Source organism: Rhinopithecus roxellana, chromosome 9 (assembly GCF_007565055.1).
Source record: "Rhinopithecus roxellana isolate Shanxi Qingling chromosome 9, ASM756505v1, whole genome shotgun sequence".
Lineage (NCBI taxonomy): Eukaryota > Metazoa > Chordata > Mammalia > Primates > Cercopithecidae > Rhinopithecus > Rhinopithecus roxellana.
Window position 1 is genome coordinate 40,297,586 of NC_044557.1, and position 23,183 is coordinate 40,320,768.

General features: G+C 43.8%; 1 protein-coding gene across 2 annotated transcripts in view; it reads left to right on the top strand.

The window, feature by feature from the left end:
- LYN (LYN proto-oncogene, Src family tyrosine kinase) overlaps nucleotides 1–23,183 on the top strand; it is a 139,568-nt gene that overhangs the window by 113,253 nt on the left and 3,132 nt on the right. For both annotated transcript variants that reach the window (XM_030937973.1, XM_030937974.1), the window contains exons 11-12: nucleotides 11,512–11,665; nucleotides 14,713–14,844. In XM_030937973.1, the coding sequence (XP_030793833.1) occupies nucleotides 11,512–11,665; nucleotides 14,713–14,844 (286 nt within the window). The remainder of the gene's footprint in view (nucleotides 1–11,511; nucleotides 11,666–14,712; nucleotides 14,845–23,183) is intronic.

Genomic DNA, 23,183 nt, shown 5'->3' on the forward strand with positions numbered 1-23,183 from the left:
GGACACTTAGTGATTTAAATATGGGTATTTGGTGAAGCTGTCATTTTGAAAATCATCTCTCCCCAAGGCATTGCGCGTCCTTGCATGCTGATAGATTGACTAGATTTTGAGCAGTCACAGAAATCTCCACCAGCCCTAAACTTGGATATCCCAAACACTGCCTCATCTTTTAGCTATGAAGGTAGTCTACAGACTGCAAGCTTTAACTTGACTGTTTGTTATGATTATTATTATTTTAGAGACAGGACCTCTTTCTGTTGTCCTAGGCTAGAGAGCAGTGGAGGTGATCATAGCTCACTGCAACCTCAAACTCATAGGCTCAGGCAATCCTCCTGCCTTAGCTTCCTAAGTAGCTGGGACTACAAGCATGTGCCACTACACTCGGCTAATTTGTAATTTTTTTGTAGAGATGGGGTCTTGTCATGTTGTCCAGGCTGTTCTGAACTCAAGAGATCTTTCCTGCGTGTCCTCATAAAGCATTGGGGTTACAGGTGGGAGCCGCCATATTCGGCCTAAGTTGACCACTTTTTAAATTATTGCGTTTTCTTATTTCTTTTTGCCTCCTTTTTTTCCACTGCCAACTTGGTGAGCATTGTATTTTTAGAATAGAATAAAAAGAATCTTTTCTTGCCAGGTGCAGTGGCTTATGCCTGTAATTTCAGCACTTTGGGAGGCCGAGGCAGGCAGATCGCCTGAGATCAGGAGTTTGAGACCACACTGGGGAACATGATGAAACCCCGACTCTACTAATATACAAAAAATTAGCTGGGTGTGGTAGCGCGTAGGTCCCAGCTACTGGGGAGGCTGAGGCACAAGAATTGCTTGAGCCCCAGAGGCGGAGGTTACAGTGAGCCAAGATCGGATCGGGCCACTGCACTTCAGCTTGGGCTACAGAGTGAGACTTCATCTAAAAAATAACAAAATCATATATATAAATATAAATATATATATTCTGTTTTTTTTTTAATTTTCAGACAGAGTCTCACTCTGTTGCCCAGGCTGGAGTGCAGTGGTGCAATCTTGTCTTGCAACCTCCGCCTCCTGGGTTCAAGCCACAGCTTCCTGAATAGCTGGGGTTATGGGTGCCCGCCACCACACCTAGCTAAGTTTTGTATTTTAGTGGAGACAGGGCTTCACCATGTTGGCCCTCGAACTTCTAGCCTCAAGTGATCCACCCACCTCAGCCTCCCAAAGTGCTGGGATTACAGGCATGAGCTACCATGGCCGGCTCAAATCTTTCTTTTTAAAGGAAGGAACCAGTGTGGATGAATGCTTAAGAGCACAGACTCTTAAGCCTGGACCAGCCAGGCTCAGGTTGGAATTCTGAACTTTCTAGGGAAGTTGTAACCTCTCCAAGACTCAGCTTCGTCCTTATTACTATGAATATAACCTACTTTATGGGCTTGTTTTAATGATTAACATGCCTAGCAAGTGCCTGGGCAAGTAGTAGCTAATACATGGTAACTATCATCATCATCATCAAAGTATAGATTTCACTATTTCTTAGCAGTTATACTTGGAAGAGGAGACTATTATGATAACCAAATAAAGCTAAAATAAAATTTCCAAGAAATTTTGATCCCAAAATGTAGAGTACAAACAAGAATGCATGAGCTCTCTGTTACGTCCCTTTCCTCCATCCAAATTATGGATTGAAGATGAGAGAGATCTAGTGTTGGGGAATCAATGAATATTAACAAGCAGAAAAGTGTTTCTGTGACAACTGTTGAGAGGTATAAAACAAATGCTGTCATATTTGCAATACAGACAAGATGTGTTCTTAAACTTTCTTTTTGCTAACTCCCTGGTGTGTGTGTGTTTACATTCTATTTTCTGTTGTTATTAAATGGTCTTTTTAGGTCAGTTTTGGATTGACTCCAGGGGCTTCCTGTTACAAAAACTCCTTTAGAGAGACTGTAGGTTTTACTCAATTGCTACTTATTTTTCAGTTCCAACTTATTAATATTGTTATTTTATAGGCTTTCTAGGGCTTTTGAACATCATTAATTATGTGAATTCTTTTTCTCAAGCATAGGAAGACAATACATCCTTAGAGAGTAAGGCAAACAGTGCCTACTAAAACTAGGTAAAGCACCAGGAAAATCACATCTTCATTTTTCCTACTTTTTGACAGGTTTCTCATTTAATTTTTCTCACTGCTTGTCTAGATGACAAATGTTTTCCAGGCAGCCAGTTCTAAGACAGGTTGCATTTTCAGTTCCAGTTTCTCATTTAGGCTGGAATTTCCTGGGGTAGATTTTAGCTTTGCTTGAGAGATCACATTCAGCCCCTCAGTAAGGTTCCTTTGATCCCTTTTTTCCCTCAGTCATCTGACAGAAATGGGGGTTCTTCTCATTAAAGTGGAAAAAAAAAAAAAAAAATCTTCACCGAACAAGATAGCCTTGCTTGTCTTTGCCAATTTCTCAAAAAGCAATAGTAATTAGGATGAACAGAAGAGCACTAAAGCAAGATTTCCAGAGTGAGGTCATCCACACAACACTTCATTATTTGTCCAAAGCATTGCTCATGTTCTCTGGTGGTAGCAGCCGGGTATGTGTGCTGAGCAAACAGTCTACAGGGCACATGCCCAGCAAGGCTGGTGATGGCTCAGAGCCTGCGCCTCGGGTGGGAGAGAGCTTGCTGGAAGCCGGTTTCACTGTGTGGGGTGCTGGGGTTGACAGATTTCTCATTGGGCCTTTGAGAAAAGCAGGAAAAGATGAATGACCTGGATGGTCATCACTAGGAAGCTACTAGGCAGGGGCATTATTTGAGCTCTGCTTGGGTTTGTAAAACATAATTGAGATTTCCCTCTCCATGAAATCTGCATAAAAGAAGTCCATCTGATATATTACCTAGGGCCTTGGTGGTTAGGAATTTCCCATTTCTGTCGTGGCCACAGGCAACCCCCTTCTCAGTGGGTGTGTTTGATGACACAAAGCCACAGTCCTTCATGAGGGAGAGCCCAGTTGCCTTTTCTCGAGGCGGTCCAGGCAGGTGCATGTGGATGGGGCTTGCTGAGCCTACTCACATGGGCACTCCCCATTCAGGAAATAGCAACTTGGGCTTTCTGCTTTAACATTGTTAGAGGAGAGGGAATTTAAATGAGTGCATTCCACTCAAATGTTTTCTAAAACTTTGGTCTGATTTAACCAGACCAAAAACTATCTGAGATAGGTCTCAATCAATTTAGAGGTTTATTTTGCCAAGGTTGAGGACCATGGCTCATGACACAGCCACCAGAGATCCTAGGAACATGTGTCCAAGGTGGCTGGGATACAGCTTGATCTTACACATTTTAGGGAGACAGAGGTTATAAGCAAAGACATAAATCAGTACACATAAGGTGTACATTGGTTCAGCCCAGGAAGGCGGGACGTCTTGAAGCTGGCAGGGGAGGCTGCCAGGCCTTAGGTGGATTCAAAAATCTCCTGATTAGCCAGGCACAGTGGCTCATGCCTGTAATCCCAGTACTTCTGGAGGCTGAGGTGGGTGGATCACCTGAGGTCAGGAGTTTGAGACCAGCCTGGCCAACGTGGCAAAACACTGTCTCTACTAAAAATATAAAAATTAGCCTAGGCATGGTGGTGGGCACCTGTAACCCCAGCTACTCAGGAGGCTGAGACAGGAGAATCTCTTGAACCCAGGAGGTGGAGGTTGCAGTGAGCTGAGACCGTGCCACTGCGCTCCAGCCTGGGTGATAGAGCAAGACTCTGCCTCAAAAAAAAAAAAAAAAAAAAAAAATTCCTAGTTGTCCATTGGTTGGAGGAGTTAAGCTTTGTCTGAAGAGTTGTAGTAAGCTTGGGTTAAGGTACAGGAAGTGGTGATTGTAGAAGCAAAGGTTCTTGTTATGTCGATGAAGCCTTCAGGTAGCAGACCTCAGAGAGAACAGATGTGATTGTCTCTTATGGGACCTTAAAAGGTGTCAGTTAAATCTCTCCTGGATCAGGAAAAGACCTGGAAAGGGAATGGGATTCTCTACAGAATATGAATTTCCCCCATAAGTGATGACTTTGCAGGGCCATTTCAAAATATGTCAAAGAAATATATATTAAGGTAAAATAATTTCATCTTCTTTAGAACCTGTTATCTGTCATGTGATGATATACTAAAGTCTGGTTGGAATTTAGTATCTTATTGCTACAAAGAGTCTGTTCTATCAGTCTCAGGATCTCTATTTTCATGTAAATGCTGGTCATTGATGTCTACACTCCAAAAGGAAGAAGAGCACAATGAGTCATGTCCAATTCCCCCTTCTCATCATGGCCTGAACTAGTTTTTCAGGTTTCTTTGAAATTCCCTGGGCCAAAAGGAGGATCTACCCAGTTGGTTTAAGAGGCTTAGAATTTTAATTTTGGTTTACATATTTTGAACGTCATACCCTGGGGAAAAGTTATTTGCAAAGTAAATAGGACTCTAAATTTTGTATTCTGTCCCCACCCTGCCCAGCATAAGTGTTTGTCTATGTAAGTGTGTCTGTGTGTGTGTGAAATCATACTAGAGATGTGAATATACCAACAAATAGAGACACGCTGGCAGCACTACCATGTCGACTTAAGCAACTGTGTCCCTAGTGACCTCTGAGATGCTGATTGGGGTCTGAGGTCTATCCCTGTTCCCACTCTGCCACCAGCCCTGACAGCTGGGTTGCCTCCACCTGGAGGAAGTGACACCTTTTCTCACCTGCTGTGGCCCAAAGGGTGTCTCTGTTGAAGGGTTGACACTTCCTGTTTCACATCAGCAGTGGGGGAGAAAGTCCTGCCCCTTTGGGGTCAGAACATTGGGTAAGACCTTACTTCTCTCTTTCTCTGGTCCACGTGTGCCTCTAGCTGCCTCAAAGACCTGACTTGTGGAAGGCATCTGTTCAGCTGATTGGCAGTGGAGGAAGAGGCAGACACTTGGTTACTAACTCCTTTTCTTCTCATTGTACATTAGAAAGGCCATTCTGGATGACTGGAAATCTATCTATCCAGCCAAACAAGATAAGGCTGCCTGTTAACTCAGTAAACATTATTATTAATATGTTCTGTGTACCTAGACTTTTCATTGTGTACAAGATACCAAGAATTTCACCAGAACCCCCCACCCCCAGGATTTGCTCTCTGACCCAGTAGTTCTATGCCTCCTCCCAGGACAGCAATGGTCTCAGCATGGTCTTCTGTGTCGTTGGCTTCAGGCACAGGCATTTTCAGGAAACAGTTGCCTTGCTCCACACTCAGAGTTTTGGTCATAGTGCACCCCCACAGGCTCCCTTATCCCTGTGCTCAGTAAACCGCTTTTTAAAAATGAAAATGAAAAACACAGAAACAGCAAAGGTAGAAAATACCATCATATGTTTTCACTGAAGGCAAAAAAAGGAACTAAAAAATGTGCGTTGGCCATGCTATTTGAGCCAAAGAGCATGCTGAAACATCAGCACATCTCAGCTTAAGTCAAGAGTACGGAAACCTCACTGACATCGTCTCTTTACATGATTAGTCTCATTCTTGGTAATGGGGATGCTTTTTATTTCAGATTTCCAGTAGCTTCACACATCAACTTTCTAAGACAGTTAGACATCAGCACCGGATGAAAGAGGCAGCTTAAATTAGTTATTTGGTGTCAGCAGGTGGTTCAGAAAGTTGGGATTTTCTTGTCTTTGTTCACCCCTGGGCCTGACCTTATGGTGAAGAGAATCAGATAGCCTAGGATGAAGAGAATCTCCTCATTTGGTTTAGAACCAAAAGATTGTATCGGTTTCCCAAGCCCTGTGAGTAATAGCTACAGGCCCAGAGCCATGATAGGGAGGGAGAGGAGCTGGGGCCTGACACTGTATCCCCTGCCTCCAAGCCATGAGGCCCACAGAGTCCTGACCTAAGTTGCAGGAAAAACAAGCTCAAACCATGTGTTCCAAACAGTTGATGGGCTAGGAATTCTTCCAAGGTGTTTTGAGAACCTTCCTCACCTGCCCCTTCCCTCACCTCATCTCCACATGGAGCTTCCTCCTCCCTGGCCTAGGCTCCTTATGCTGGCTCTATACATCTTAATCCTTCTTTCGTTAAGCTGAGTTGCATTCGGACTTTCTCTCCAACCATTACGAGGGTAACAGTCCACCTCTGAGGTTGCTCAAAGGCAGCATGTTGAGACTAAGATTTTATTGCAATCCTAAAATAGCTTAAGCTTTCAAACCTATGATCTAGTGCTGTGCTTCTCAAACTCTAAGCTCTGGAGGCTGGGAAATCCAAGATCAAGGCACCAGTAGATACAGTGCCTGGCGAGGTAATTCTTTCTGTGTCCTTACATGGAAGAAGGTGGAAGGGCAAAAAAAGGGTCAAACTCTGTGTGAAGCCTCTTTTATAAGGGCCTTAATCCAATTCATAAGGGAGGATCTCTCATGACCCAATCACCTCCTAAAGGCTCCACCTCTTAATGCGATTGCATTGGAGATTAAGTTTCAACATGAATTTGGAGGGACACGTTCAGACCATAGCATCATGCGTTTGCAATCGGAGTAAGATTGCCCCCAAGGGAGCAAAAGTTGATCCCTTGGGGATGAGAAAATCTTAGATATTACAATAGTTTGTGGCCCTCCAAAGTTCATACCTACCTAATACAACCTTCTTTCCTCATACTTAATTTCTCCTGTTAAGGATGCCTTAACTTAAAATTTTAATTTTAATTCAGTAATTCTTCCTGGAGGAATGATAATGGAAAAAAAGTTTGAGAAACAATGTTCTAGACAGAGACAACCTAAACAAAGCTTTGCATGTACTTCCTGAAATGGGAACCAGAACTTGGCCTGGGGAGAGCTTGTGATTCCCTTTCTGAGGGGTGAAATTTGGACTTAACAGCAATGAGAGGAAACCTCGGAAGTCTCTTTTTATCTTCTCAGAGAAGAAGTACTCTCTCAATGAAGCCTTTGGGTTCCAGAAGCACTTAGTTAACTCTTGGTACTGAGCTCTCTTGTGGGTCTGACATTCTGGAGTGTGGTATTAGGAATGTGGACTTGGAGGTCAGACACACCTGGTGTAAATGGGAGCATTCCCCTTCACTCTGCGGCTTTCAACTGGTTCTTTAATTTCTCAAAGCCTCATTTGCATCTGTACAATGGAAGTAAAACCTACCTGGTCAATTTGCTATTAAGATGAAACATGAATTGAGTGTAAAGGATGTGAAGCAGTGTTTGGTGTATAGTAGGTGTTCAATTAGTGGGGGGGGGGGGGCGGGAATGGTGGTTATCAATATCCATCTACCTACCCACCTACATATCATCGTCATCTTAGTAAAATGTCTGTGGGCAAAAAACAACAAAACAGCCTTCTGAATCAAACACATCCTCTTCTCATCAAGCATGACCAACTCTATGTAACTCCCACAGAAGTCAGGCTTTCCAACCTGCTGGAACAATAGGAAGTGGGAGTCCCTGGGGACAGCTGAGCCTTGGTTTATGTATTTATGTGACAGCTCTTTCTGCAGTGCTGAACGCTACATGGCCCTGGAAGAGGAAGAAGGTATTCCATGAAAAGTTGACCCTACATTCAATTAGCCAAAGGAGTCTCCAATTTCTTCCTGCTGTTCGAAATAGAGCTGGATTTACTTTAGCTGTAGTAAATAGACCGACTTCAACAACAACAATTAAGGTTTTTAAAAAAAGAAACCAAGGAAGAACAATACACAAAGACCAGGGAAAGAATAAAGAGAATGAATTAATTTTATGTAAGAGAAGAGTTGTGATATTTATGATCTGAAAAGCAAATCATATCTGAGAGCTTTTATTTTGCTCCCATATTCATTATTTATTCTACTTGGCTAATGCTATTGTTTCTAATCTTGCCTTGGTGAATGCTTTTATTACCGTTTAGAATCTGAGCTGCTTAAAGCACTCTGGCATGGAAAAGAAGGCCAAAATACACTAGGCTTGTTGCAAGTCTGTTATTATTTCTGAGAATCATTTTTTTAAAAGCACTCAGATTTATGCAAATACGGGATCTGGGTAGGTGTGACAAAAGCCTTACTAACAAGTCCCTGGAGTGCTTTTTGTAATGAGTTGATCATCAAAATCTGTTTCCGAGAAGGAGAGCCATGCATGTCCTTGCTGCTGTGTGGGAGGCTCGGTCCCTGCCACCGCACCCACCTGTGTGGCCAATCAACAGCCTTGGGAGAGGGGCCAGCACAAGGTTCCTGGTTGCTATTGTCAACTGCGGTTTCAGGCCCAATTTGGGACTTCAGCCAGCTTTGGCTTCTTTGGGTTCTTGGCCTAGTTTATATATAATTATTGGAATGTTAGGTAGATAAGTGTCTAAGAACTAAGAATTTTTAAAGGCTGCACTACCACGGAGTGGAGCCGGGAGGCTGGGACAGAGTCAGCTGTGACTGCTCAATTGCTGCTGTCTCATCTGGGCTCCCATAACCAACTCTGGTCTGTTTGAGTCAGGCATGGTGGCTCTATCGCCAAAAGCCTACTTGGTTATAATCATACACTCCTTTCTTTCACACATGCTCAGCCTGATCTTCGCTCTCCACTTTTCCCATTGTTACTGGCTCTTTCTAACAAGTCTTGTTGAACTTGGGTTACCAGCAGACAAAAGGAAACAGAGGCAGGACTCCTCTCTCCCAGCCGCCACCAAAATTGCCACCTCGTGTCATCCGTTTCAGTAGTGCCCACTCTAGAAGAGCTATCTTGAACTTCCTGACACCCTCACCATGCCAATCCCTGCTGGCTGCCTAGAGCAAGTCAGACTCAGAGGAGCTCTGCCCTTACCAGATTGTCACCACTGCCCACCTTCTGTTGACTTCCCAAAGAGACTGTTTGAATCTTTTCCAGGGTCAGGTAAAAGTTGTGCATCTCCCCAGTGTTCAGAGTTTGTGACAGTTAGGAGAAAGGCAGGGGACACGAGGTCACTACTCTCCGAACCTGCCCTGTCCTTTTCCTGCTATCTGTGTGGTTTCTGCTCTGCTCGGCCCCTGTCCTACTTCTCAAGTTCCTCATGAAATCAAGCCTCCTGCTGTGCTCAGTGCCGGGATGCGGGAATGCGCATGCCCTACACCTTCCTTGGGTTCATGTTCCTGCAGAAATTGTGGACAAGTAGTCAGGTGAGGAGCAGGGAGCGCTGGGGATGCACACACACCTCGCAGGAGAGGGTGTGCCAGGCATGGCTTCTGGGAGAAGTGAAATCTCAGCTGAGACAGGCAGACTGCTTAGATCGGGTGAAAGGGGCAGGGAGAGAATGAACGTTCCACACAGAGGCAGGGGGTGTAGAAGCACAAAAGAGGGGGTCATGGTGAGGAAGTGGAAGGTTGAGCGGGGGCCGGATCATACAGGGCCTTGGCAGCAGTGCAAAGGAGCTTGGACCACATTCTTTGTTTCCACTCAGAAGTGAAATACTGGACTGAACAGTCTTTGAGACGGATGTAGGCCACACTGATTATTTTACTTGAGATTTTTGTGACCATGAGAATGTCATCTGCCAAATCCCTGCAGTAGTGGGCTAACAAGATAGTATTCTGGTCATATGAAAACACCAGTCCATTTCCCTAAGGACTTACTTTGTCTCTGATAAGAGGTTTGGTGACAAGTTTGAAGGTTCCAATGTGTACAAGTGAGAATAGAAAAGATATTTTCAGCCCTGGAGGTGTTTATCGACTGGCCAACATGACAACACTGAGAGCATTAAACAGCATAAAAATAATGACAAAGCTGTGATCAGCAGCTGCAGATGGTTTTTGTACACATTGACCATCTAGGGCAAGTAAAGGGGAGTTCAGGGAAGGCCCACGGGGCAGAAGGTAAGGCCAGGGATTGGCCTAGAGGGGAAGGAAAGGCAGACCCAGTACTAAGGAGCTAATCTTTTGCTAAGCAACATGGTCTGCAACTGGCTGCCTGAATTGCTTGATAACTAGGGATGCTGTTGCAGATGACTGGGGAAAGTCAGATCCTCCAAGCTGAGCCATCTGCAATTCAAGGTAGAATCTGGCAGAATACATTCATTCCTGTGTGAAAAGTTCGAATCAGAGTTTTCTCTAACTGCTTACCAGATACACTAGTACTTGGCTTTCTTTCCTTCTTGCCCTTTTTCTTGCTTCTTACTTCCCTCCCTTCCTTCTCTCTCCTTTCTTATTTCCTTCCTTCGTTTCCTTGTTCCTTACTTCTTTCCTTGCTTGCTTTCTTCCGTCCTTCCTTCCCTCCTTCCTTTACTTTATTCCTTTCTTCTCCTTAACATTATAATTTGGTAATGTCTTCCTTAGAAACCTGACTTTGGAACGATACTACACTTTCTATTCAGCAACGAGTAGTAGTTTTGCCTCCCTATGTTATTGTTGTGTTTAAATCCTGGATTCTTTCCTGCTGTCATACTTTGTCATGAGAGTGAATCTTGCCGGGCGTGGTGGCTCATGCCTGTAATTTCAGCACTTTGGGAAGCTGAGGCGAGTAGATCACCTGAGGCCAGGAGTTCGAGACCAGTCTGGTGAAACCCCATCTCTACTAAAAACACAAAAATTAGCCAGGTGTGGTGGCACATGCCTGTAATCCCAACTACTCGGGAGGCTGAGTCAGGAGAATCACTTGAACCTAGGAAGCTGGAGGTTGCAGTGAGCTGATATCGCGTGACTGCACTCCAGCCTGGGGGACACAGTGAGACCATCTCAAAAAAAAAAAAAAAAAAAAAAAAGAGCGAATCTTTGTGATTATCCTGGAGGGAATACGCAGAGAGAACTTGGAGAACCAGTTCCATGGGCTGTTGATTAACCTGACAGAAAGGACATCCTGTTCTTGATAACTTAATAATTTATTTGTATTAGCATGTCACTTTCTCCAACTCTATTTTTAGAGTTGGTTCAGGCTGCCATAATAAAATTCCATAGACTGGGTAGCTTAAACAAGAGACATTTATTTCCCACAGTTCTGGGAGCAAGGAAAGCCCTGGCAGGTTTCGTGTCTGATGAGGGGCCATTTCCTGGTTCATAGATGGCACCATATAGCTGTGTCCTCACATGGTGAAGGGGCAAGGCAGCTCTCTGGGGTCTCTTTTACAAGGGCACTAATCCCATTTGTGAGGGCTCCACTCTCATGATCTAATCACCTGCAGGGCCTTACCTCCTAATAACTATTGCCCCGGGGTCAGGATTGCAACATTTGAACTTTGGGGTAGGGGGCAGGGAATGGGACACAAACATTCAGACTGTACTATCAGTTTTCTGATTTGAAAAACTGGCATAATGACATCTATATATCTACATGGATGAATTTAGCAGGGTCTTAAAAAGATTCTTCACACATTAGAAAATGTTAAGACTTGTTGCTAATTTTTTTTTTTTTTAAGGATGACCGTTATTGGAGATTTGGCGGGGGGTGGTCAGTTATTTTAGAAAGGGCTCAAATGGTGATTGCCATTACCCACTGTCTTCAAAACCTGAATGATCAAAATAGTATACATGAAAAGATTTCAGGAATTCATAAGTTTTCTGGTTTTCCTTGATGGCCCTTTCCAGTCACCTACCCTACATGTGAAAATGAGAGCCTATTTCTGTTTTCAGATTGCAGAGGGAATGGCGTACATCGAGCGGAAGAACTACATTCACCGGGACCTGCGAGCAGCTAATGTCCTGGTCTCCGAGTCACTCATGTGCAAAATTGCAGATTTTGGCCTTGCTAGAGTAATTGAAGATAATGAGTACACAGCAAGGGAAGGTATGTTCCAGTAACGATCTTTAGATGTTTTATTATTGTGTTTTATTTTGGTTTTGTCTGTTTTTGACAAAGCAATTGCAATAGTATCATTAAGAAAAACTTGTTTGGTACAACATTTAAGCTGTACCATAATTGTCTGCTTACGGTTCTATTCTAATAGTTTCTAGAAGGTACTCTCTTGATTAACTCCACATGATACTTTTGTTAGGCTTACAAATGCTATCAGTTGTATTTCAATTAAGCAATACAAAACACAAATAGATTCAGCAAGATCAAGATTCTTGTTTATTTTACATTGTTAAAGTTTTCACTCAAACAATGAATATATGGGGCTGTGGAGAAAATATTTATAACATTAATTCTATGTTCTTTATTCCAGCCTTTTAATTACAAATTAAAACATGAACATTATCATACACACAGAACTAAATATAATGCAAAAAATCTACTTCTTTATTTTCCCACATTCTGTATTATATATGGGAATCAAAAATGCACAGAGAGGCCTAAGTTCCCCAGCCTGTGGCACACTGTCCGGGGGCCGAGCACGGTCGGAACTGCACAGGCCTTTCTTGGGCTAGGATTGCCCATGTGATTATGACTGAGGATTCTTATGCTCTCACCCGTGAGAGCTGAGCCAATATTTTTGCAGTGCTCACTCTCTTCTGGAAGAAACAAGCACTTTCTTGAAATTCTTAAGCATTGCTGAACAAGGATTATTATTATTTTATTTTATTTTTTTGAGATAGAGTTTCACTCTTGTTGCCCAGGCTGGAGTGCAATGGCGTGATCTCGGCTCACTGCAACCTCTGCATCCTGGGTTCAAGGGATTCTTCTGCCTCAGCCTTCCGAGTAGCTGGGATTACAGGTGTGCACCACATCTGGATAATTTTGTATTTTCAGTGGGGGAGGGGGGTTTCCATGTTGGTCAGGCTGGTCTTGAACTCTCGACCTCAGGTGATCCACCTGCCTCAGCCTCCCAAGTGCTGGGATTACAAGTGTGAGCCACTGCACCCGGCAAGATTATTATTTTTTTTAATGACATGTTTGTTATTTCTGGAAGAGGTAATAAGCAGATTGATTTGATTTGTTGAACATCTCCTGCTTCCATCATGTGTAGGATGGTTCCCCTCCTGCCTCAAGCATATGTTCTTGAACGTGGATTAACTTATCCTTGACCTTAATGATTATCTCTAGCAAAAAGGCAGGCAAAGGAGAATGATCTAAAGAAAAGGAGTTAAAAAAATAATAGCTAAGGCCGGACGCGGTGACTCACGCCTGTAATCCCAGCACTTTAGGAGGCCGAGACGGGCGGATCACGAGGTCAGGAGATTGAGACCATCCTGGCTAATATGGTGAAACCCCGTCTCTACTAGAAATACAAATAATTAGCCGGGCGTGATGGCGGGCACCTGTAGTCCCAACTACTTGGGCGGCTGAGGCAGGAGAATGGCATGAACCTGGAGGCGGAGCTTGCAGTGAGCAGAGATTGCTCTACTGCACTCCAGCCTGGGTGACAGAGCGAACCTCCATCTCAAAAAATAAAAATAAAAAATAATAATAGCTAAAATGTATTGAGCATTTATGATGTATAAATGGGCTTTTCATACATTATTTCATTTATCTTTACAATAATCCCATATGATAGATGTTAATATTATCATCACTATTCCCAACTTACAGAGGAGGAAACAGAGAGATTCTGCAACTTTTTGAGGTCCCACAGTAAGTGACAGAGCTAAGATTCAAAGCCAGGAAATCTAACTTCAAAGTATCTGAACTAGAATTGATTACACTGGTTTTATTGAATTTAACAAGCTGAGAGTTTCACAAAAATAACTGTTCTCAGGCAAAGACCATGGCTTAGTGCAGAGTGCATGTTCTAGATCTAACAGCATCCTCTTCCTGGCATATCTCAGGATGACAATAATGATGCTTACCTTCATTGGTAAGTACCATTCATTGGTACCTTCATTACCATACTTGATTGGTGTTTACACTGTGCCAAGCCCACAGATCAACCCATTTAATCCTCACAGCAACCTAGGAAGGTTTTGTTGTTTCCTCAGTTTACACATGGAAGCACCAAAGCTGCACAAAGACAGCAAGTGACTTGCCAGGATCACACCAAGCAGAAAACAGCAGATGCGGGATTCAAACCAGGGCTGTGGGGTGCCCAAGCCAAGCTCCAGCCATGGTCTTGCCTGCTGTCTCTGCACACTGCTGCTCCAGGCAGGCAGTGGGTAATGCAGGAATGTGTGCCATTTTCTCGCATACAACAGACACCCAGGAGATTCTCTACTGTCCTTACTGTTCTTACTCCAATTTCTAATTTGTGTTGGGGAACAAAAAAATATTAAGCAAAGGCATAATAAAGGCAAAAAATTTTTTTAAGTGGTAGGTAGAAACCCCTAGCCTCCCAGGGTGCCAGAGTAACAGCCTATGCCTGAGTCCCTGCCTTCCTCAAGGGGACCCTGCATGTCCCCTTGGGCTGGGTCTGCCTGTCCCTGGTCAGTTGGCCTCACCAGCTCCTTGTGGGAAGTGTAGTTTCATCACGAGCTCATTCTGTATTTTATACTATGTGTATGTGTTACTTATTCAAAATAAGTAATTGAAATTTTAAAAAAAAGAAATCAAAAGAAGAAAGAATGGTCTGGGTGCAGTGGCTCACGCCTGTAATCCCAACACTTTGGGAGGTCAAGACGTGCGGATCAACTGAGGTCAGGAGTTGAAGACCAGCCTGGCCAACATGGTGAAACCCCGTCTCTACTAAAAATACAAAAATTAGCTGGCCCTGGTGGCAGGTGCCTGTAACCCCAGCTACTTGGGACGCTAAGGCAGGAGCGTTGCTTGAACCTGGGAGGTGGAGGTTGCAGTGAGCCAAGATCGCACCATTATATTCCAGCCTGGGTGCCAAGAGTGAAACGCTGCCTCAAAAAAAAAAAAAAAAAAGAAAAGAAAAGAAAAGAAAATATGGGGTCACATGTTCATGACTTTTTTGTTTAAGCTTAAATACCCAAGTAAGAACCACATATCTTCTTCCTTAGGTGCTAAGTTCCCTATTAAGTGGACGGCTCCAGAAGCAATCAACTTTGGATGTTTCACTATTAAGTCTGATGTGTGGTCCTTTGGAATCCTCCTATATGAAATCGTCACCTATGGGAAAATTCCCTACCCAGGTATGGTTTACTTAGCTATTTACAATCAAGCGGTATAAATGAGAAAAAGTCAGGTTGCATGAAGGCATTAAAAAGTAATAATAACTTCATCTACCCGATAGCAAAGAATAAGCGCTTTGAGCCAGAACTTGATTGTCATGGGCCGGGAGTGGTGGTTCACGCCTGTAATCCCAGCACTTTGGGAGGCCAAGGCAGGCGGATCACCTGAGTTCAGGAGACTGAGACCAGCCTGACCAACATGGAGAAACCCTGTCTCTACTAAAAGTACAAAATTAGCCAGGCATGGTGGCGCACGCCTGTAATTCCAGCTACTCGGGAGGCTGAGGCAGGAGAAATGCTTGAACCCGGGAGGTGGGGGTTGTAGTGAGCTGAGATCGCGCCATTGTACTCCAGCCTTGGCAACAGAGTGAGACTCCGTCTCAAAAAAAAAAAAAAGACTTGATTTTTATTTCCACTATCTTTAGCATAAATTGTTCTAAAAGTGCTTAGACACTTCTTTGCCTTCTTATTTTATTGAGTGTGTGTTCTTTTTCTGCACTGATTAATTCCACCACATACTAGAATATTCCTGGCATGGTTGTTGGTATTGAGATGAGGATGGATATACACAGAGGCTCCTCCAAGGCAGTCCCCCTGATGGAGGAGGAAACCCACATGGAGACGAGGATTTCCAATGCTTCACAATTGGTTTTGTAATAAGTGCCCTGGAGTCTCTCTCTCTTCAGGAAATAACCACCTTTGTTTATCAGTGCGAGGCCCTTCTGCTCTTTAACATACTGGTATCAGTGAGGGCATCATTCAGTATTTATTTCCAGATTCCTAACACCTGAAGCCTGCAGAGCCAGATTCTGTCCATCCCTCCCTTTTTCCATGGTCTGTGCTGGCATGGTTAAGAAGAGGGATTTCGGCCAGGTGTGGTGGCACACACCTGTAATCCCAGCACTTTGGAAGGCCAAGGTGGGCGAATCATGAGGTCAGGAGTTCGAGACCAGCCTGGCCAACATGGTGAAACCCCGTCACTACTAAAGATACAAAAAATCAGCTGGGTGTAGTGTTGGGCACCTGTAATCCCAGCTACTCCAGAGGCTAAGGCAGGAGAATCACTTGAACCCGGGAGGCCAAGGTTGCAGTGAGCTGAGATCATTGTCTGCCCTGGCGACAAGAAGAGGGATTTCTCCCAGAGCTTTCATATTTTCATTCATGTTTGACTATTAACAAAATGTTTGCATGAGGGGAATTTAAAATTAAGTTTTTAATATTTAAATCATTCTCCTATTCAAAAAATATTTGAGTATGCTAGGCACTCTCAGCTGCTAGGATGCCACGGTATCTGCCCATGTCCTTCAGAGTGAATGTTGTAGTGGGGAGAGACTGATGGTTGTCAGACACACAGCAGCTTGTAGGATGGTGAGAGTGGTGTGGAGCCTGCATGGAGTAGCTTAGGGATTGACAAGTACTTACAGAACGGGGTGGGGAGCTGCTGGTTTTATTCCATGGTCCTGGCAGCAGCAGGGACTCAGAGATGTGAGGGAGGGAGCCTTGGGCTCTCTGAGGTCTGCATGTCCCCATGGGGAGAGCAGCCAGAGCATGGACTTGACCAACAGGAGCAGGAGGCCAGCGTGGTTTGGGCCTCTGTGAGTATTTGATGGATGGATGGGTGAATGAATGAATGAATGAATGACTCACCTAGGCCATTTGATCTCTAGACAGTCAATGGATGAGAAAGCAGAAGGCTATGGAGCTGAGGGTTAGAGTGGCTCAGGGAGAGACTTACTGGCCATGTAAGAGCAGCCCCTCTTACTCTGCTGAGATGCAAGCCAGGCAAGGCTTTTAGACAAAGCAGCCACACAGTCTGCATGCTCCCATCACTACTGCTGCATGTGGGGATGAGCCACAGAGAAACTGGGGCAGGGACCAGCTCGCAGCTGAAAGCCTTTAGGTGGTGTCTGCCTGCACAGTGGACCGGCTGTCCCAGGAAATCCCTTTAGTGCCAGCATTTCATCTTCCAGCTGCTCTAGACACCGAGATTAATGAATTAATATTGCTGCAAAATAGGAAATATATTTCTAATCAGCCCTGATGTCTGATGTTATATATCTCTATCTCCATCTATGCCTACATCTCTTTCTATAATCTGTCTGTAGAGAAAGATTATATAGTCAGATTAGGTATATAATCTGACACCTGATAAAATAAACATATAATCTCATAAAAGAATGTTCTGTGATATGTGTGGTGTGCTGCATGTGACGTGCCGCCATGGCCCCTGAGGCTTGAGAAGGTGATTGAACCCCTCGCTGGTGGCAAAGCTGCTCTGAGCCCCAGATCCATGTGCCTCACAAGACCCCTCAGCTGATGTGAGCAATGCCCAGGATTTGGAAATATTTGGGGTGAAAAGTCATTTTTTTCAAAAAAGGACCAGACAGGCGGGCAGCTCACACGTGTAATCCTAGCACTTTGGGAGGCTAAGGCAGGTGGATCACCTGAGGTCAGGAGTTCAAGACCAGCCTGGCCAACATGGCAAAACCCCATCTCTACCAAAAATATAAAAATTAGGCCGGGCGCTGTGGCTCATGCCTGTAATCCCAGCACTTTGGGAAGCTAAGGTGGGCAGATCACAAGGTCAGGAGGTCAAGACCATCCTGGCTAATACGGTGAAACCCCGTCTCTACTAAAAATACAAAAAATTAGCCAGGGGTGGTGGCAGGCGCCTGTAGTCCTAGCTACTCGGGAGGCTGAGGCAAGAGAATGGCATGAACCTGGGAGGCAGAGTTTGCAGTGAGCTGAGATCGCACCACTGCACTCCAGCCTGGGTGACAGAGTGAGACTCTGTCTCAAAAAAAAAAATAAAAATAAATAAATAAATAAAAATAAAAATAAAAATTAGCCAGGCGTGCTGGCACACGCCTGTAATCCCAGCTACTCGGGAGGCTGAGGAAGGAGAATCACTTGAACCCAGGAGGTAGAGGTTGCAGTGAGCCAAGATCGCACCACTGCACTCTAGCCTACGTGATGGGAGCGAGACTCCATCTCAAAAATAAAATAATAAAAAAAGAACCAGTAGAAAAATGGTCGGAATCACAAAAATATATTTCTCTCTATATGGAAGAACCCACCAGAATCCATCAACTGCTCTGTTCCCTGATTGGCTTGTCCCTGGAAGGACTGGGAATGTTAGATGTCTTGAGGAGATCTGGATCAGTAAATTTTTTAGGCACGAGAGTTGTATGTTACAAGAGCCTCTACCATTAGGTTTATAAACATAAGCAATCCTATTTACTTCATATGAGAGGACTTAATTCATAGAGAGCATAGAAATTGGTAAACATTGCCAAAACATGCCATTTTCCACACTGTTATAAAACTGCGTATGGGAGAGAATCCACTGATTAATGGAATTATCTGAAAGTATTTTCTTTACCCAGTAAACTGCTGGCTATGTTTTGTTTGTTTTTAAAGTACTTTAGAAGCTATACAGGCCAGGTGTGGTGGCTGATGCCTGTATTCCCAACTTGGGTGGATCACTTGAGGCCAGGAGTTCGAGACCAGCCTGGACAACATGGCAAAACCCTGTCTCTACAAAAAATACAAAAAAATTTAGCCTGGCATGGTGGCCAACGCCTGTAATCCTAGCTACTTGAGAGGTTGAGGCAGAGAATTGCTTGAATGCTTGAAGCCAGGAGACAGAGGCTGTAGTGAGCCAAGAAGCGCCACTGTGCTCCAGCCTGAGTGACAAAGCAAGACTCTGTCTCAAAAAAAAAAAGAAGAAGAAGCCATATCATATACTTAGCTTTGTAAAATAAAAAGGAAATAAAAGAAAGCAGGGAAAACAAAAAAGAAAAAAGAAAGTCACATACAAAGCAAACACATTTTTAGAGGAGAAAGAAAGACTAATATAATATACCAAAATGTTGTTAACCTTGGGTCAAGAGACAATAGGTTATATTAATTTTCTTCTTGATGAATTTCTGAAATTTCTAGTTTTTTTACAATGACATTTTTATTAAATATTTTATTCTTATCTAAGTAATATATGCACTTCTAAAAAGTAGTACAGAAAGACTCTTTTTTTTTTGAGACAGTCTCTCTCCGTCACCCAGGCTGGAGTGCAGTGGTGTGATCTTGGCTCACTGCAACCTCCACCTCCTGAGTTCAAACAATCCTCCTGCCTCAACCTCCCGAGTCACTGGGACTACAGGTGTGCACCACCACGCCCAGCTAATTTTTGTATTTTTAGTAGAGACGGGATTTCACCATATTGGCCAGGCTGGTCTTGAACTCCTGACCTCAGGTGATCCACCCACCTCATCCCCCCTGCAGGGATTACAGGCATGGGCCACCGCACCTGGTCACAAAAACACTTCTAATGAAAAATTGCTCCACACCTGCGGGTGCTCCTCAAAGGAATCTACTTTCAGGAATTTTGATTCCTTATTCTAGCATTTGCTGCATATAGTTCTAAATATTCTACTCATAACTTTTATCTCTTAAGTTTTTTCCACTTATTATTAGTTATTAGATAAGAATATGGCCACATACTTTTATTTTTCATTTATTTGTTTATTTGACAGGGTCTTGCTCTGTCACCTGGGCTGGCATGATCATAGCTCACTGCAGCCTTTAACTCCTGGGCTCAAGTGATCCTCCCGCCTAAGCCTCCTGAGTAGCTAGGACTATAGGCGCATGCCACAACACCCAGCTAATTTATAAATTTTTTGTAGAGACAGGGTCTCACTATGTTGCCCAGGCTGGTTTCTAACTCCTGGGTCAAGTGATCCTCCCTCCTCAACCTCCCAAAGTGCTGGAATTACAGGTGTGAGCCACCATGCCTGGCCAGCCACATGGTGTTAAATTCAAGAGATACAAAGAGGTATAAGCTGAAAGGTCCTCCACTTTATTCCCAGCCACACGATTCTCTCCCCATAGGCAACCAGTGTTCTGTTTCTACTCTAGAGACATCCTATAAAGGGAGTCATACAGTTTTGCCCTAGTGTCTGGTTTATTTCACTCAGCATAACCCTCAAGGTCCATGAATGGTGTGGTCCATGTCTTCAGCCTTTTTTCTCACTCCTGGTCTTCCATACCATGCTTTCCCCACCTCCACTTGGGCCCAGCATTCCCTGCATAAAGCTTCTCCATTGTTTCTTCCAGCATTCACCTGGGCACTGCCAAGTGGGCTGCAGGTACTGTCCTGCCCTCGGCACTGGCCTCCCTCCCTCGTGGTGTGTGCTGGCCACACAGTGTGCACCTTCCCGGGGTGAGTTGGGATGGGCCACCTTGCCTGTTGTCAGTGCCCCTCTCTGCAGGCATGTTGGTTGCATTTTCTTCCTCTTGGCTCAGACCACTTCTTCCTCTGGCTGCCAGGTGTCTCTTAGCCTCATCAGAGATGGAGTTTAAGTTTCTACTTCTTGTTCTCTTTTTTGTTTTGGGATGAATTACAGTTAAAAAAAAAAAAAAAAGTGGGGAGGAGGCAAAAGATCTTTACTTCATTATCTTAAAACCAAAACTATGATTATATTTCTCTATAAATTTTATACAGAAAACAAGAGGAGTCTGGCTGGGCATGGTGGCTCATGCCTGTAATCCCAGCACTTTGGGAGGCCGAAGCAGGTGGATTTCTGGAGGCCAGGAATTTGAGACCAGCCCGGATAACATAGCAAGACCCTGCCTCTACAAAATAATTTAAAAATTACCGGGGTATGGTGGTATGCACCTGTAGTCTCAGCAACTCAGGAGGCTGAGGTGGGAGGATCACCAAGCCCAGGGAGTTTGAGGCTGCAGTGAGCTATGATCGCACCATGTACTCCAGTCTGGGCAACAGAGTGAGACCCTGTCTCAAAAAAAGAGTGGGGGTGTCTTGTTGGGTCCTGGTTGGGGTCTTGTTTTACTTTGTTTATACAAAGCAAAAGGTTTGAAAGTGAAAAAATTTTCTGAAGCAGCATGTCTTTTCTGGCTGTTTCTGACCGGATATATCTAGCATCTTAATGCCAGCTGAATGAGAATCAAAAAATTTGTCCTGCCACAAACACTCACTGTGTTCACAAGCAAAACTCAGAAAATAATAATAGTAATAATAATTTGCCCTTTTGAAAGGAGTGTGATTGGGTGGGAGACTGTAGTCCCAGGGTATCTGGCTCTGCCTGATACACACACGCCGGGGCCCTGTGTGACTGAAGATTGTCATAGTTTGTGGTGCAGCTGGGCTCCTCCCTGTCGCTAGCTGTCTGTTCCTTTTCTCTGCTGTGCCACATTTTTCTCTTTCTTCTGCTCCTTTACCAACTTGTAGTCTCTGCTGATTTCTACACACTCCAGATGCCACCCCCTGCTCCCCACCACCTCCTTCTAGTGAGGACACTGTCCCGACTGGGCTGTGTGTCATTTGAGGACAACGCTCTGTCTTAACTATCTCTGCATGTCTCAGAGCTCAGTGCTAGTTCATGACCCACAGTGAGCACTCAGTAAGTGCTTGTCGAAAAGAGGAAGGATGGAGAGTGAAACTGTGTTCCTTCTAAGGAGATCACCAGCCAATGGGTGTTTACTTTCTTTAACTTAGCAACAGGCCGACGCCAACTATCACATGTAATCTTAGGGTCTGGTTGAGGTCCCTCTCCTCTTCTATTTCTTTCTTTCACAAGACTTGTCATTTAATAGCGGATGTCATTTGTTGCTTTACTTGTACATAAAAAGATAGGCTTCAGATTCCATTCTTCCAATTCTTCTTATGAAGTCGAATTCCCCGAACAGGGTGGAGCATGTCCAGCCTTTACCAGTATCATCGAGAGTCCTTCAGAGCTAGGAGAACATACTGAAACCAGGAAGAAAAAAGCCTGCTGTTGGGCTAGGGTGACCTAGAAAGCTTTATCTTCTGCTGTGGCTGCATTCTGACCTTTTATGCAAATGAGGTTTCTCCAGGAAGGAGGTGTAAGAGATACTCCAAACTGAGTTTGCAGGTCCAGTTGCTGTTTATATTATACTGGATGTTAGTCCTCCCACCATGATCCCAGAATTTCACCCAAGAAAGTAGATGTATACACAGATCTTTCTTCTGAAATTTATCCAAGTGAGCTTGGCTAGTTAAAAGAGCCAGAGCAATGCTGAGGCCGTATCATTTTACAGAGACTAAAACTTCCAAATAAAGAGGATAATACAAATCTGTCTTTGGCTTTGAGCAATGAGAATCAAATGAAGTCTTTTAGTTAGAAAATTCTAGTCACACAAATATTTGAAGATAGACTCAGAATTAGACTCAAGAAAATTGATTCGCTATATAAATAATTCTCAAGAGATGTGAATCATTATAAAGTTTGTGTGGATCTTTCAATTTCAAAAACAAGGGGTCTTCCAAGACAGAAATGATCATGTCTTCTTTCAGGGGTTTAAATTCAGGAAAGGTCACTGTGTCCTTAGATGAAAAAAGGTAAGTTAAAGGCAGAGGATCTCAAAGTTCACTGGCCATAAAGCATTGTGAGAAATACACAGAAACCTACTCTGTATATAAAGCAAATGTTTCATAAAACCATATTGACCTTTCCTACGTGCAGTGCTTTCTGACCTTTTCTGTTTTATTCTGTTGTAATTCATTTTTAAAAATACTGGTAGTTGGCTGGATGCGGTGGCTCCTGCTTTTAATCCAGCACTTTGGGAGGCCAAGATGGGCAGATCACTTGAGGTCGGGAGTTTGAGACTAGCCTAGCCAACATGGTGAAACCCTGTCTCTACTAAAAATATGAAAATTAGCCTGGCATAGTAGTGGGCACCTGTAATCCCAGCTACTTGGGAGGCTGAGGCAGGAGAATCACTTGAACCTGGGAGGCGGAGGTTGCGGTGAGCCGAGATCTCGCCACTGCACTCCAGCCTGGGTGAAAGAGGGAGACTCTGCCTAAAAAAAAAAAAGAAAACTAGTAGTACCCTAAAAAAATCAATTTGTTGATCCCAAATTGTTGATCCCAAATGCGGATAGTGCTGCGCAATTTGGAAAACACTGATTACAGAATACATTCAAAACAAGGTTCTGTTTCAAATCTGGTAAAAACCATTTCCCCTAAAGCTGCCACTTATTTTGAATCCTTCCAGTGACCACGGATGGTAAAATACACAGCTTTGAAAAAGAGATAGCTATGGAAAGGAAATTAGTTGTGAGGAATGGAGCCCCTCTCATGTGCCAGAAATTGTATATACTTTGCATGAAATACAGTCTTCTCTAGAGAAGTTCACATCCTACAGAACAGGGTATCCACAAAATATGCAAAACATACAGGTGTGGATAGGTACTGCTAGATAAGGATATAATTAAAGGATTAATCCCCTTTATCATGCAGGAAAATGTTATTATTATAATC